At 40.8% G+C, this 15,331-nt stretch overlaps 2 protein-coding genes across 3 annotated transcripts in view; one reads left to right on the top strand and one right to left on the bottom strand.

Moving 5' to 3' along the window:
- VKORC1L1 (vitamin K epoxide reductase complex subunit 1 like 1) overlaps positions 1 to 7,460 on the top strand; it is a 52,895-nt gene extending 45,435 nt beyond the window's left edge. Inside the window, exons 2-3 of the mRNA XM_055134674.1 lie at positions 1,354 to 1,463; positions 6,689 to 7,460. Of these exons, the coding sequence (XP_054990649.1) occupies positions 1,354 to 1,463; positions 6,689 to 6,915 (337 nt within the window). The 3' untranslated portion in view covers positions 6,916 to 7,460. The remainder of the gene's footprint in view (positions 1 to 1,353; positions 1,464 to 6,688) is intronic.
- Positions 7,461 to 7,786: 326 nt separating this feature from the next.
- Positions 7,787 to 15,331, bottom strand: part of GUSB (glucuronidase beta) — a 31,255-nt gene continuing 23,710 nt past the window's right edge. The window contains exon 13 of one of the 2 annotated variants that reach the window (XM_055134671.1): positions 7,787 to 11,185. In XM_055134671.1, the coding sequence (XP_054990646.1) occupies positions 11,149 to 11,185 (37 nt within the window). In that variant the 3' untranslated portion in view covers positions 7,787 to 11,148. Of the gene's footprint in view, positions 11,186 to 13,607; positions 14,192 to 15,331 lie in introns of those variants that run through there. The other variant, XM_055134672.1, reaches the window with a different exon arrangement.

The following is a 15,331-nucleotide window of genomic DNA, read 5'->3' as shown; positions in this document are numbered from 1 at the left end:
ATCGCTCAGCGTTGTCAGTTTAAAGACTTGACTCATTTCTTGAACAGAATACTGTTAACGTGTTGATGGCAGGTGGACCACTGGTGGCTCACAGTTGGATGTGGTCTAAACATACACTGCTTCATCTGTCTTAGGTTTTAAGGTGGTGTGACTAAAATTATTACAGTGGGTAGTGTGCTTGCCTTGCATGTAGTTTGATCCCGGCACCACATACCGTGCCCTGAGCGCTGCCATGCGTACAGAGCCAGGACGCCCAGGGCAGAGACCCGTGTGGCCTTACCCTCCCCGCTACCCTTCCCTCCAAAAAAATTAGTCTGTGTTTCTAATTTTTCTTCTGAACTGTGTCAGTTGTATTGACTGCTTCACTGTGGATTTCAAACCATGACTGGCGTTTTCTTTTTGGGTCTTGAAAGGTCTCAGTTAAATTATCATCTAAGCTTTTTAAAATCCAGTATGTGCATAAAATTTTATTAAATCCTATTTTTAAAAGTATTTTGAAGATGTTAGGTCATCTGTGTATAATTTTGTTTTCGGGGGTGGGGGTTGGGTCACGCTCTGCTGTACCGGAAGCCAGATGGTGCTGGGGTCCGAGCGTGCAGTGAGACCTTAATCCTTGGACTGTGTCTGACCCTCACGTGCAGATTTTGAAGTCAAAAACTGATACAGTGTTTCAGTTTTACTGTTTTTGTTTTGTGTTTTCGACTCACATGCTGTAGTTGTCAGGGGCCACTCGTGGCTGTGGTGGGTGCCAGGAACCCAACCTGAGGTTCTCCTGCATGCAAATTATGTGCTCAGTCCATTGAACTCCCTCCCTCTGGCCTTCAGTGTTGTACTTCTGAGATACGGTTCCGGGAAAGAACTGTGGTTTGTGATACGGTGCCCAGTGTATGCACATCCTCTTGTCTCTACAAACTTGGAATGAGTGATTCAGAGCTTCTGACAGTGGCTTGCACCTGTGGGTGGTTTTGCCCCCAGGGACACTTCTAACTGGCTGTTGGTTCTCAGCGCTGTGGAAGGTGGTGAGGGAGCCCCGACACGTGCAGCTCCTGGGCCAGGGTTTTCTCTCGACCCCTGTGATGCTCTCAACAGTCTCCCACCACACAGAGTTCTTTAGTCTAAAATGTCGCTGGCGCTGCTGCTGAGAGATACTGGCTATCATTATGAGAGCATTTTCTCTACAGATACTGGTGCCATTAGAAAAAAGATTCGTCTTAAACCTTTTGGAAAGTAGATTTATAGCAGTCGGTAACTTAGAGATTTGGAGGGGTTTATTAACATGACAAAAAGATAATTTTACATTTTTCAAACTAGGAAAACTCAAATATAGGTTTACTGATTTTCCTTATTTTACAGATGGGGTCGAGGATTTGGTCTTTTGGGTTCCATTTTTGGAAAGGATGGTGTATTAAACCAGCCAAACAGTGTCTTTGGACTTATATTTTATATACTACAGTTATTACTTGGTAAGTATTTATATAGCAATAACAAAAGTTAGGTTCTTTTATTCCATTCCATTTACATACTTTGTCTTTACCTGGTGTCTTGAAATTTTAAAAAGTTAGTTAATGATAGAACCATTAGTTCCTAGCACCTTTTTTGTGTTGTGAAAACTTTGGTCACTAGAATTTTGGTGATGCTGATAGCTCTAGCAGCAAAACAGGATGTCCAGAAAAACCACTCCTATACAGAGGAATTAATACTCCAGTCTTCCCTGGAAATATTTTCCCTCACTTTGTATGCTCTGTAGCTATTTAAAAATAGTATGCATCAAGAAAATATTAATAATGATAGAAACCTATGACTTTCACATATTCACTGTTTCCATGGTCGTTTGTTTTCACTTAATTTTACGTGATTACTTTTCTGTTTTCTGTCCTCTTAAAGTGTTTTGTTATTATTATTTTTTTTAAGAGTTTCATTTGTTTTTCTAGGGAGCACAACCAGCAATGCTTGGGGGACCATTAGTGCGTGGAGATCAAACCCAGGACTCTTGCATGCAAAGCATGCCTTCTTAGCCCTTTGAACTATCTGGCCCAGTTTTTTTTCTTCCCTGTTCTAAATAAAACTGGTGACCATTTTTCTCTAAAATTCTTCTCACAGAATATCCAAATATGGTCGGAATGAGTCGAAAAGCATAGATAGGAAGGCCAGAGTGATAGTACATCCCCCGTCTCTGGCTAAAGCTCATGTCATGTGGCTGACCCTGATTTGGTCCCTGGCACTTCATGGTTCTGAGTTTGGCCAGTGACTCCTGAGCACCACTGGGTGTGGCCCCAAAACCAAAGAAACAAGTCAAAAAACAAAAACAAAAAAATCCACATATAGGGTCAGAGATGTGCTCGCTTTAAAATGTGGATGAGGGGCTGGAGCGATAGCACTGCAGGTAGGGCATTTGCCTTGCACGCAGCCAACCCGGGTTCGAATCCCAGCGTCCCATATGGTCCCCTGAGCCCCGCCAGGAGTAATTCCTGAGTGCAGAGCCAGGAAGTAACCCCAGTGCATTGCCGGGTGTGACCCAAAAAAAGCAAAAAGTAAAATAAAAATATTTTTTAAAAATAAAAATAAATAAAATAAAATGTGGATGAGATGAGGCCCTGGTTCAATTCCTAGTACCACACACAAAACTTTTGTTGTTTCTTTCTTAATCTACCAAAATTGCTTTTCTGTCACTGGACAGTTTCCCTGAAGTTTTATCATCCTCATTTTTTAAACTGTTTCCTGAAAAATTTTGGAATTTAATAGTTACACAGTGATTGCCATCATTTTAATTTTATTGTATTTTGATTTCTTCTCTTTTTAATTATGAACTTTGATTGAGCCAAAGTTTTTATAATGTAAGAATAAAATGCTCCCTCTTTTTGCCTTTGTGTCCTCTGTCAGCTTTTCTGGACCTGTGATGTTCAGGGGGCGCCCAAGCTATATTGGGGAGGTCTGGAGGCCCCACCAGCTGTATTTGGCTAACCAGGCCATTGGTTCAGTACACGGGCTAGAAAATGCAGCTCTGCTCGGGCACTGTGGGGTCAGCGCTACCCGGGCCACACCTGACAGTGTCATGTGGACATGTGTTCCAGGAACTGAATTCAGGCCCCAGCTGCTGGGATACCTCCCTGCCCTGATGATCACTTTTTATGAGGCGAATTGTAAACCACTATTTTTCTCAAGTCTTAAGTTGCCGAAGTCTTCATATTTGCTTAAGAAACAAAAATATGCATAAGAATATTCAAAACTGTACAGCTTAAAATAACATAGAGAACATAGAGTAGCTTAGCAAAATGTAACATTTGTTAAATCAGGTTCATCCATACTAGAAAATACTATGTAACCATTTTAGGAAAAAGTAGGTCTACATGTGGTAACCTGGAAAGATCAAAGCCAGTATAGTGAAAATCAAAAACAAATGTGGCAAAACAAATGTGGCACAACAGTGTGTGTGGTGTGTGTGTGTGTGTGTATGTGTGTGTGTGTGTGTAGCTGGTGGTTGGGGTGAGATTTTTTTTACTTTTGTTTCTACTGGTTTTGTATGGATTTTAAATAAAGTCCAAGAAAAATTAGTTCTGGGTTTGGGATTGTAGCTCAGTGGTAGATTTGCCTTGCATCTATGAGGCCTGAGTTTGATCCCTGCAACACAAAATAAGAAAGATTTTTGACTGTGTTCATTTCTGGAAAGAGATGAGACGTGTTTCTATCATATACACTTTCTCGTGATTTTTGTTTCGTTTTTGAACCACACCTGGACATACTCACGGCTACTCCTTGCGCAGTGCTTGGGGCTCACTTCTGAAGGTATTTGGGGTATCTTGTTCTGGGGGTTGAACCCAAGCCTCCTGCATGCACAGGGTGCACTCCAGCCTTTGAGCTACCTTCTGTACCTTCTACACACTTACAATTGTGTATCATATGTTTTTTATTTATATTTTATGTATTCACCTTTATTTTATATACCAGCATCTTTATAAAGATGAGTTTGAATTCTTCTAAGTTTTCCAGGCTATTCATCTAATTTTTGAAAATACATTTAAATTTTTTTTCCACAAAAGTAAATTCATACAAAAAATTTCCCTTGTTTTTTCATCTCTCATTCCTGATTGGTAGCTGCTGCTTCTTGTAGATGTTTCTTTCGAAAATACAAATCTTAATGTGTGTGTGTGTGTGTGTGTGTGTGAGAGAGAGAGAGAGAGAAAGAGAGAGAGAGAGAGAGTGAGAAAGAGAGGAGAGAGACACCTGACGGTGCTGAGGGCTTAGTCCTGGCTCTGTGCCAAGGATCACTCCTGGCAGGGCTCAGGTGACCATGTGGGGTGCTGAGGATCAAATCCTAGTCAGCCCCATGCAAAGCTCATGCAAGCCTCACCCACTATACCATCTTTCCAGCCCTGATTCTCCTTTTTTTCAAATTAAAAGAATAGACACTGTTCTACAGTTTATTTTTGTTTTCTCTTTGGCTTAAACATCTTGGGCATCTTTCTGTAACAGTAGTTCATTGCCTGATTGTGCCATCATTTATTTATTCAGGGCTGTAGCACCGTATAAATCCATCGTGATTAAAAAAAAAAAAATGTTGTGGAGCTCCACCTGTGATGCTGGATGGGAAGGGACTTCGCTTGGGGGCGTGGGAGGGTGGACTCAAACTGAGGCCTTGACACAGGACACTTCTCCAGCCCCACCATGGAGATTTTTCTCCCTGGCCACCAACTATATCATATCAGGACAAGTATTTATTAGATAAAATAGCACTTATTTAATAGCTGGGATTGGGCTAGGGAGGTGACTCAGCTAGAGCATGTGCTTCACAGTGTGGGTGTATGTCATGGTCCCCCAAGCACCACCCCTGAGCACTGCGCAGTGTGCCCCAGAAAAACGAAAACAGAAGAATAGCAGGTCTTTATGGAATTTTAAGTGCTTTATACATATTAGGATATTTAGCAGTATAATAGACCTAGGGTGTAATCATGATATTAAATAATGTCCATGTAATTTTGAAACTTTTGGATAAGTATTAATCTTTAAAATGTTTAAGTGCTTAGCAGTAAGTGAAGTCAGCCGGCTGTTTCAGTGCAGGGCCAAGTAGGAACTAACTTAGGCTTTGCTGGCTGGGGGAGCCCTGCCTGCCACTCCAGGGGGAAGCCTCCATAGGCAGCACATGAATGCATGCGTGTGGGCGGGGTGCAGTAAATCGTTTATTTATGCAATCTGGCCAGTCAGACTTTCCAGCTTCTGGCACAAGTGATTTACAGTATCTTAGTCATCTTGGAGGGTCTCGTTAAAGCACCAGCTCCAGGGCTACCTGATCTGATAAGCAAGTGGAGTTTCTGTGGCTGGGCGACGCCTTCTCACTCCTCAGGCAGCAGTGGCTCCATTCAGCTCATCGCTTCGAACCCACCTTCAGCTGTTAGCTGTTTGCCCTTTTTCTGTGATTTTAACCAATAGTTGCTAGGTAGAAGAAAATGAACATACATATTTTCAGTACTCTTGGCTATACAAAAAATATATATGTGAAGATGTCAGATGGAATAAAATATTCTGGTTATTGTTTTTTTTTTGTCTTGGAAGCTCTGGTTTAGTGCACACAACTGTCATTTTTTTCCCCTACTACATGACAGTGACTACATGACACCAACGGCCACTGTGCTTCCACTCATTCATCATGGTGAACTTTTTCTGAAATATTTATCCCAGGTACTTTTACTTTTCCAGCAACATGTTGTTAGAATCATCTCCCATTGTTAATTTTTTATCAGTTTTTTCCTAACACAGAAAAACAAATTTTCATTCAGCAGAAAGGCCAGGGGAGGACTCACCGAATGGTTTCTGCTCAGTTTATCCACTAGGAGAGGTGGGCTGTCAGTTTCACAAGCAGCTCCATTGATTGCAGGATTACGTTATTTTCTTTGACTTAGTTTATGAAATAAGCAATATTTGAATTTTGAATTTGAATATTTTGGCAAGTCAGAAGCAGCTATAAAACTGATAACTGTACAATCAGCATAATCTTAACAAAACAGACTTGTAGTTTAATTCTTTTGGGGGGGTCATTGGTGGTGTGAGGAGGTTGGGGGGCCACACCTGGTAGTGCTGAGGGCTTCTTCCTTCCTGGGCCTGTGCTCGTAAATCACTCCTGAATAAATAAGGGCCAAATAGAAACTACTGTCCTGAAGGGACCATATGCAGAGACAGGGATTGAATTGGGGTCGGTCACATTCAAGTCACGTACCTTAACCCCTTTACAAATTCTCCCTGACCTGCAATTAGTTTGTTTGTTTGTTTGTTTGTTTGTTTTGGGGCCACACCCAAAACAAGTGGTGGCTGGGATCAAACCTGGGTCATCTATGTGCAAGGCAAGAGCTGACCTGCCGTACTATCACTCCGGTCCTGATCTGTAGACTTTTTTTGGGGGGGGGAGGGCCACACCCAGCAATGCTCAGGGGTTACTCCTGGCTCTGCACTCGAGAATCACTCCTGGTAGTGCTCAGGGGACCGCATGGGGTACCAGGGATTGAACCTGGGTGGGCTGCGTGTGAGGCAATCACCCTTTCTGCTGTCTCTCCAGCCCTCTTAAAATCAAATTATATAGTGTTTCTTCAGTAAGATCAGTATGCCAGAGCCGCAGCAAACAACAGAATGTTTCCTGTTAACTCCAACACCGTCTGTGCAGTGTCAGGTTTAATTGAGCCAGGTGTTCCTTCTCTTGCAGGCATGACAGCAAGTGCAGTTGCAGCTTTAATCCTCATGACCTCCTCCATCGCGTCTGTGGTAGGCTCTTTGTACCTGGCCTACATTCTGTACTTTGTGCTGAAGGAGTTTTGCATCATCTGTGTCGTCACATACGTGCTGAACTTCATACTTCTTATCATCAACTACAAACGACTAGTTTACTTGAACGAGGCCTGGAAAAGGCAACTGCCGCCCAAGCAGGACTGACGCCCAGCAGGACTTTCTACCTGACAGTCTCAAGTCCCCTTTTCCATTAAGTTTATTTTGCAGCAGTTTTTTTTTGTTTGTTTGTTTGTTTTGTTTTTGTTTTTTATTCTTCACAAATGACACTTTCCCTCAGAATCTTAAACTGGTTTTTTAAAAAATCCTGTGAATTAGAAGGGGCCCTAGCAATTTTCGGTGTCAATCTTCATTTTAAACACGGATACAAAAAAAAAAAAGATACGCCAAGCCAATCAGAGACAAGCTTTAACTTTACTTTGAGGATGTTTTCAAAATAATAAAATGTAGTCCTAGCCCTCTACCCTCAATTGTAAAGTAAGCAACCATTGCTAGTAATTCTCTAATGTGTATAAATTAAATTTCAGGTATAACAAATGTGATCATGACATGAAAATATTTTAGAATAGATACTGTATTAAATATTGCCATGTTTACAATATGTAATATGTTTTTAGCTGATGGATTTAAACATGTAGATTCAACTAGAATCCATTTATGTGATATTTGTAAATAAAGGTAGAAATATTGGATCCATCCCTGCAGAACTTACTGTACCACTTAGTTGAAGTGTAGCAATGAAGCATTTTCAGCTCAGTGCTGACGGGAGAAATAGTGAGTCCACACAGAGCATTTTACAAAAAGTACTGCTAGCTATGGGTCCAGTATTGAAAACGGAAGAAGAGGGTGGTTGGTTCCCTTTCATCTCCGTCCTCCAAAAGGAACTAAAAATGGAGATTCAAGTTTGCATGTAATCATAAAACTGGATCAGTTATAACCTTACAGAACGAGACAGGTGAACAGACCTTTAAAGCCAAGGCCTTCAGAACACTAAGGATGGGAAAAAGGAGATTTCTTGGGAAAAAAAGCTGGAAATACTAATATGGCCTTGTTGGTAAAGTCTCACAACAGCTCAATTTTCATGCTGACACTTTTGCCTGATACTGGTGCCAGTCAGCCACACAGTATTCCGACTTTGAAATAACCAGTCTGGGCACAGTTGCTCCAGAGCAGGATGCTCTCGGGTGGCTCTGTCACGTAGTGTTTTCTCCGTTTCTTTCTGCACTAACCAATCTTAAGTCTAGTGTTTCCGTCTTTGGATTTCTAAACGTCAGGGCTGACACACTGCTCAGTTCGCTTAACCAGGAGGAATAACATAGGTAGAAATATCTACAGTAATGTCGTCACTACTCTTTTAATAACTACACATGCAGAATTTTAGAAAAGCATTTGAATAAATTCAGATGAAATTGTGAGAGTATGTTTCTACAGTTACCATCTTAAATCAGAATGTTAAAAGTGCCTTCTGTCTTAAATCTCAAACCAAATATTTTGTGTGTTGAACTTGGGCAGAAGTGTCCTTCCTTTCTTACTGCAAAGTCAAAACCTTGTATTCCGCAGAAAGGTTCTCTATGATTATTTTATTCCTTAGGTTGAGTCGTAGTAATGTTTTGCTTACAATTCGATTAATCATTGTTAAAAACAGATCAGTACTTTTGAGTGCTTTATTTACCTTCTTTTTGAAGGGAAGGGACAGACTCTACTCTGTAAACCATAATGTGTCAAGTCAGCAACTAACTGTTCAGCAGTTTCCAACTGTCATAATTGATGCAACGTTCTTCTGGCCCAAAGCAGGTATCAAATCTGAACCGTAGTGAATTTTTAACTAGTTTTAACCATTTTGTAAAGATAAGTTAATTCAGATTTCATCGAAGTTTATGTTGTCCCATGAATGTGAATATTTCAATGCCTGTTTTATGTATGTACTGTTCTTATCTCTATAGTTAAAGAAGTCTAGAAAACAGTGATTGGATGGATGTCTGGTGTCTGAGAAACAGGGAGGTCATCTAGTGACAATGCTTCTAGTTCTACTCAGCAGTTTGCTGCTTGCCTTTCCTAAGAGTGGAAATGGCTTAACGGTTACGACCTCTGTATAACACCAGTTGTGCTAAACAAGTTCCTTGTGTCCCAAATGAAAATGGCTTTTCATCACGTTTTGTAAAACTCAGCAAAGTATAGTTAAAGCTTGTCGTAATGTTGCATTCCTGCAAATGTCTTCAACTCAACATGAGAAAATGAAAAAGAAATGTAAGAGAATCTCCTAGTTTTTACATTGCTTTTTTAATTAAGCCTTGGTGAAAACATAGTTTGTTATATAAATTTTTTTTGCCACATTCCCGTGACCCCAGAAGCATTATCCTTTTCTCATTGAACAATGTACATATGCTGCCAGAAACAACAGCGTTATTGTGCCAACAACTCCATATGCAACAGAGCCCCCTGTGGGTGTGACGTGGTATTTTTACCTTGGGAGAATTGAGGCTTCCCTCTACATTCTCTACCATCCTAGGAAAAGGAGAAAACACCCTGGTACAAGATTTCAGGATTGTCACTTGGGGGATTGGGGGTTGGATCACACTCAGCAGTGCTCAGGGGCTATGCCTAGCTCTGTGCAGAGGGGCTCACTCCAGGTAAGGCTTGGGGGACCATATCTGTGGTACTGGGTGTCAAACCTGGGTCAGCTGTCTGTAGGCAACACCTTAATCCCTGTCCTATCCAGCCCAGGATTAGAATAAATATTTAAGCATTATCAGCCACCAGTGTTGATGAACAGATTAAGGGGGAAAGAGAATCACTAACCCCCCACCCCGGAATATTCTATCCTTGGTTTTGAAATGACTCTGGGTAGCCATATTCGAGGAAACAATAACAACAGGTCAGATGACAAATTCTAAGAAACCTATGTGGTTTAAAGGATTTCATTTGGGGGGCCGGAGCAATAGTACAGTAGATAAGGTGCTTGCCTTGCACACAGCCTACCCGAACTCTATCCCGGGCAACCCATATAGTTCCCAAAGCACCATCAGGAGTAATTCCAGAGTCCAGAGTCAGGAGTAACCCCTGAGCATCGTTGGAATGACCCAGAACCCAAGAGAAAAGGAAAAGATTTTATTTGGTTTTTCCATTGCAGCTAGTTGTCAGTGAGGGTAAACTAACTCAGGTGTCTGCCAGAAATTACTTTTACTTGATATATGTAGCCTCTCTTTACATCCATTACTTTTAAAGAATACTGAAAAAAAATGACTTCATAAAATAGACCAAGATCTAAAATTCGGTTGAAGAGATCTTTGGACCTACTAAGTGTATACAGGACCAAGATTACAGTGAAATTAAAACTATGTGTTGACAAGTTTGCTTGTATTTCATTTATATTTGTTAGGCCAGCAAATGTGCAGAGTTATTTCAACAGTTCCTTCATAACCAAGATTGGTGCCAGTGCTTGCAATCTCTGAGTGCTGACAGGAGCTCTTCTCTTGAAAATCAGTATTAGGCCAACAAGAAACTCACTCTCGTATTTGGCAAGTAATATCTATCATATGCAACCTTCTTCCTCTTGTATTTTGCCCCCAAACACAAGAATTGGTGAAACATTTCTCTTCAGACACTTAGGCAGCACTTAAGTGATTCCTAACTTGTGAGAACGACCCTTTGATAAAACAAAAGGGGTTAGGGTGGGAGTCCAGTCTTATTGGTTAAACTTTTCTTTTTTTTTTTTTTTAATTGGCCCAGAAAACATGAAATGCTTTATTATAAAACTGTATTAAGCATGGCCTAAGTATTAGGTGTATGATCTGTATAGTATGTTCCATCAAAATATTTATTACTAGTGCTTTAAGCTCCAGAGTAAATTAATTTCAAACTGAGTTCACTGGGCAGATTTTCCCTTTAATATAGATAGAAATATTCTTTATCAGAGATTTAGGACACAGTTTTGCTAACTGGTAAAAAAACAAATGTAAATATGTAAGAATGTTTATTTGTTGCACATAACTTTTTTGGTATAAAATAAATGTAGAAGTTACCCTGTGGAAGTTGTGCTGCCATTATTCTTATGCTGTACTAAACATTTGAAGAAGAGGCTAAAATTAACTTGGTCTTTTTTCATACCTCTGGACCAGTGGTCGAAAAGCGCTGCTGCAAACTTCCTTTAACTTCATTTCTACAGGTCATTTCTAACTTCCAGAAGATAGAAGCAGAGTTCTTAGAGATTCTTGTTCTGGAAATTCCTGTAGGTTTATGTTTATGTGGTTGACAGGAATTAATGAAAACATGGCCGCTGCTTAAGGTTGGTAAACAAATGGAATGTAACCATATGCTGTCTTCCCACTGCTTTACTAAAGATCACCTTGAATGTTCCAGTAACTTCTAAAAAGGTAACATCTACAGGAATGATGAATCCATAGGAAATACCGTTTGGCTTTAAAAAAAAAACAACAAGATTTACAAAGTTATTATTAGTTGGGTTTTAGGCATATAATATTTCAACACTGATCCCACCACCAGTGTCAGGTTCTGTCCACAAATGTTCCCATGTTTCCTCCTGCCTGCCCACCCCCCCCCCTCAATTTCTCTCCTCCTTGTTCTCCTCCTCCTATACTTTGGGGTCAAGAGTGACCTAGGCATCCACCCTTTACTACCTTACATTCCCTTGTCCAGTTATTCTAAATGCCACATAGAAGTGAAATGACTGGTCTTCCTTCTGGCTCGTTTAACATACCCAGTCCCATTCACGTTGCAGCGAATTATATGGTTTCCTTGTTCCTTAAATCTGCATAGTGTCCCATTGCATATGTATATACCACGTCTTCGTGATCCACTTACGGCACCTAGGCGGATTCCATATTTCAGCTATTTTATGTAGTGATACAATAAATAATGGTGTGTTTATGGCCTTTTGAAAGAGTTTTTCTGTCCTGGAGATAGATGTTTAACAATTGAGGTACTGGATCATATGGTAGCTCAGTTCTAAGTTCACTGAGAACTCCCCATACTGTTTTCCAGGGGGGTTGAACGAAATATCATTCCCATCAGCAAAGACATCCTGCCAACAGATTGTGCCCACAATTCTTTATATTTGCCATTCTTACTGATGTGAGCTGGACTTGTGTTTACCTGGATTTCCTTTATGATAAGTGATGCTGAGCACTTTTTCATGTGCCCATTGGCCATCCAACTATCTTACTCTGAGAAGTATCTGTTCTTTTCCTCTCCATTTTTTTTTTGATGGGGTTTGGGATTTTTGTAGTTGTTATTATTGATCTTTGTGGCTACTTAGATATATATCCTGGATATTAACCTTCTATCTGTTGTTGATGAATGAGATTTTTTTTTTCCCCATTCAATTGCTTTTGGTTTTAGCCTATGTTTCTTTTGCATGCAGAAACGCTGATTTGATGTCCCATTTTTTTTCTCCCTCTAACTTTAAACACTGTTTCACAAATTTTGTTCATATTAGTTGCTTGGGCATTAAATATTGGAACACCAATTCCCCCACCAGTGTCACCTTCCCTCCACCACTGTCCGTAGTTTCCTATCTACCCATCTTCCAAGCCACCTCCCTGGCAGCCACAAAATAATTAATTTTATGTTGCTTGTTATAACAAAATGGTAGCGCTGTAGCACTGTCATCCCGTTGTTGTATTCGATACGCCAAAAACAAGTCTCACAATGGAGACATTACTGGTGCCCGCTCAAGCAAATCGAACAAAATGGTAGGTGAAATTTTTTTTTTAAAGCTCAGCATAAGCAAGCTGATGAAAATTCTTACATATCTCACAGTCGTGGTATTCAAGTCACAGAGGACTTTTGAGCTATTTGTCGAAGGCTAGCTGAGCCTTCCGTGTTTCTGCTTACTGAACTTGGTGGGCTTCTGTGCTACTTCCTCATAAAATTTTCTGTGCTCCTGGGCTGGAGTGATAGCACAGCGGGTAGGATGTTTGCCTTGTACTCGGCCGACCCGGGTTCAATTCCCAGCATCCCATATGGTCCCCCGAGCACTGAGCACTGCCAGGGGTGATTCCTGAGTGCAGAGGCAGGAGTGACCCCTGTGCATTGCCGGGTGTGACCTAAAAAGTAAAAAAAAAAAAAATTCTGTGCTCCTACTGGATTGTCAGTGTTGAGGACTTAGGAGGTGGCATCCAGGAGCTTCTGGAGCTGTAGAACTGGGATGGTTCTCATCCTACACCCCCCCCCCCCCCAGTCTACTCTAGTTTTCAGCCCCAAGACTGGTGTCCCTGTGAATTGCCTTGGCCTGGTGTCTCTTCCAAGATTAGTTGTAAAGCTGTGGGGCAAGGCCACTTTCATGGGAAGGCCGTGGGATGCGAGTGCAGGGTTTCTGGCAATATGGTGGGTGGGAGGTTGCCCACCCTGACTCAGAAGACCCCAGAGTTTTCAGCCTGAAGACTGTGCACTGTGTACCCAGGAGCTTTATCAGCTTGGCATCTCTTCTGATATTGTGAAGCTGGGCCATTTATGTGGTGGCTGTGGGGTGTGGGTGCAGCATCTGGGGCCTCGGTAGAGCAGGAACTCAGCCTGCCTCGCTCCTGAGGAGGCCCCAGAGTTTGCAGCCCAAAGACACGGACCTGTGAATCTCATCAGCTTAGCATCTCTTCTGAGATTAGCCTTCCAGCCGGAACGATGTGCTGCTTACGTGGCAGAGGCTGTGGTGTGCCTGTGAACTAGTTTTTGTGTGTTGACTTTGTAGCTTATCCCTTTGCTGAATCAATTTACTGTTTCTAGACACTTCTCTGGTGGACTCTTCAGGGTCTCATCTGTTACCATGTCATCTGCAAACTGTGACAATTGGATTTCTTCTTTCCAGTTTGGATCCCTTTGATTTCTTTTTTTTTTTTTTAAAGAAATATTTTATTGAACCACCGTGAAAAAAAGAAAAAAAACACAAAGCTTTCAGGTTTAAGTCACAGTCAAATACTGATTAAACCACCATCCCTTCACTAGTGCACCCGTTCCACCACCAAGAACCCCAATACACCCCCCTCCCACCCCACCCCCCATCTAGGTAGCTAATGATATTCCCATTATTCTCTATATATCTTGAGTACATTCCATATTTCCATACAGAACTCACTATTGTTGACTGGAAATTTTCCCCAACAATCAGGCCTGCTGAATAGGCATCATCTAATAATTTCTCTTCATTGCTGAGAGTGAAGAGTTTGAGTCCATGCGGCCGCAATAGCGGCTGCGCGGTTTTGGGTTTCTAATATTTTAGCTCAGTTCACAGTCAAAATGGATGGCTGCAAGAATCCGCTCTGGTGCCAAAATGGGTTAGGAGACCTCAGGATCACAGTCTATAGGCGCGGAGGGTCTGCTTCTCGTGCCTCGGCTCCGGTTCATCTCTGGGCAGAAGGCGCACCTTTGATTTCTTTTTCTTGCCCAATTGCAGTTGCTCAGACTTCAGATTCTGTATTGAACAAAAAAGACAGTGGACATACTTGCCTTGTTCCTGATCTCAGCAGGAATGCTTTCAGTTTTTCACCATTAAAAATAATGATTGTAGAGGCAGAGAGACCTTCACGGGTTGTGTTTTCCTATCTAGAATAATAAAACATATCCCTAAACTTTAAAAAAAAAAATAATAATAATGATTGTGTGCTTTTTACAGCCATTACTATCTTGAGAAATACTCCACTCTATTTTGTTGAGATTTTTTTTCTCATGAATGAATATTGGATCTTTCTTTGCATCAGTTGATATCATGATTTTTGTCTTTTTTTTATGTGAATTATGTTAATTGATTTGTATGCTGATTTGTATGAACCATTCTTGCATTCCTGGTATGAATCCCACTTGATCACAATGTATCATTCTTTTGATGTGTTGTTTGATTAAGTGTGTTAAGATTTTGTTGAGAATTTTTGTGTTAATGTCCATCTGGAAAATGGGTCTGACATTTTCTATCTGCTTTGCGTATGAGTGTAATGTTAACATCACTGTGTTAGGAAGGATTTCTGTTTCTTCAATATTTTGGAAGAGTTAAAAGCGTATCAGCAGTAAGTCTTCTGAAAATGATAGTACTCACCAGTAAACCATCTTGACCAGATCTTGTTCTTGAAGAGATTCTTAATTTCTGCTACAATAATTCTGTGCTTTTCATTGGCCTGTTCAAGCTTTTTTGCTTCTTCCTTTTTTTCAGTTTTGGGAGGTTACCTGATTCTAGGAATCTGTTCCAGTTTAGGAGCATACAACGGTTCATAGTAACTTCTCATATTATCTTGGATTTCTGAAGGGTCTGTTGTGATTTGTGCCCTTTCATCTTTGATTCTATGTATTTGGACATTTTCTCTCCTTTTCGAAATGAATCTGTCTAGAGGCTTATCTATCTTGTTTATTTTGACAAAGATCAGCTTCTGGTTTCATCAATTCTTTGTATTGCTTTCTTGGTTTCTATATTAGTGATTTCTGCTCCAGTTTTTCTTATCTCCTTCATTTTACTTTTTTTTAGTTCATTTGTTGTTTCTGCTCTAGATTTCTTACATGTGCATTTAGATTGTTGACTTGGGCCTTTTTCTTTCTTAATGTAGGCCTGCATTGCTATAAATTT

Source organism: Sorex araneus, chromosome 4, assembly GCF_027595985.1.
Source record: "Sorex araneus isolate mSorAra2 chromosome 4, mSorAra2.pri, whole genome shotgun sequence".
NCBI classification, from domain to species: Eukaryota; Metazoa; Chordata; class Mammalia; order Eulipotyphla; family Soricidae; genus Sorex; species Sorex araneus.
Note: the sequence above shows the minus strand (reverse complement) of the source record. Positions and strands in the feature narration are given on the sequence as shown.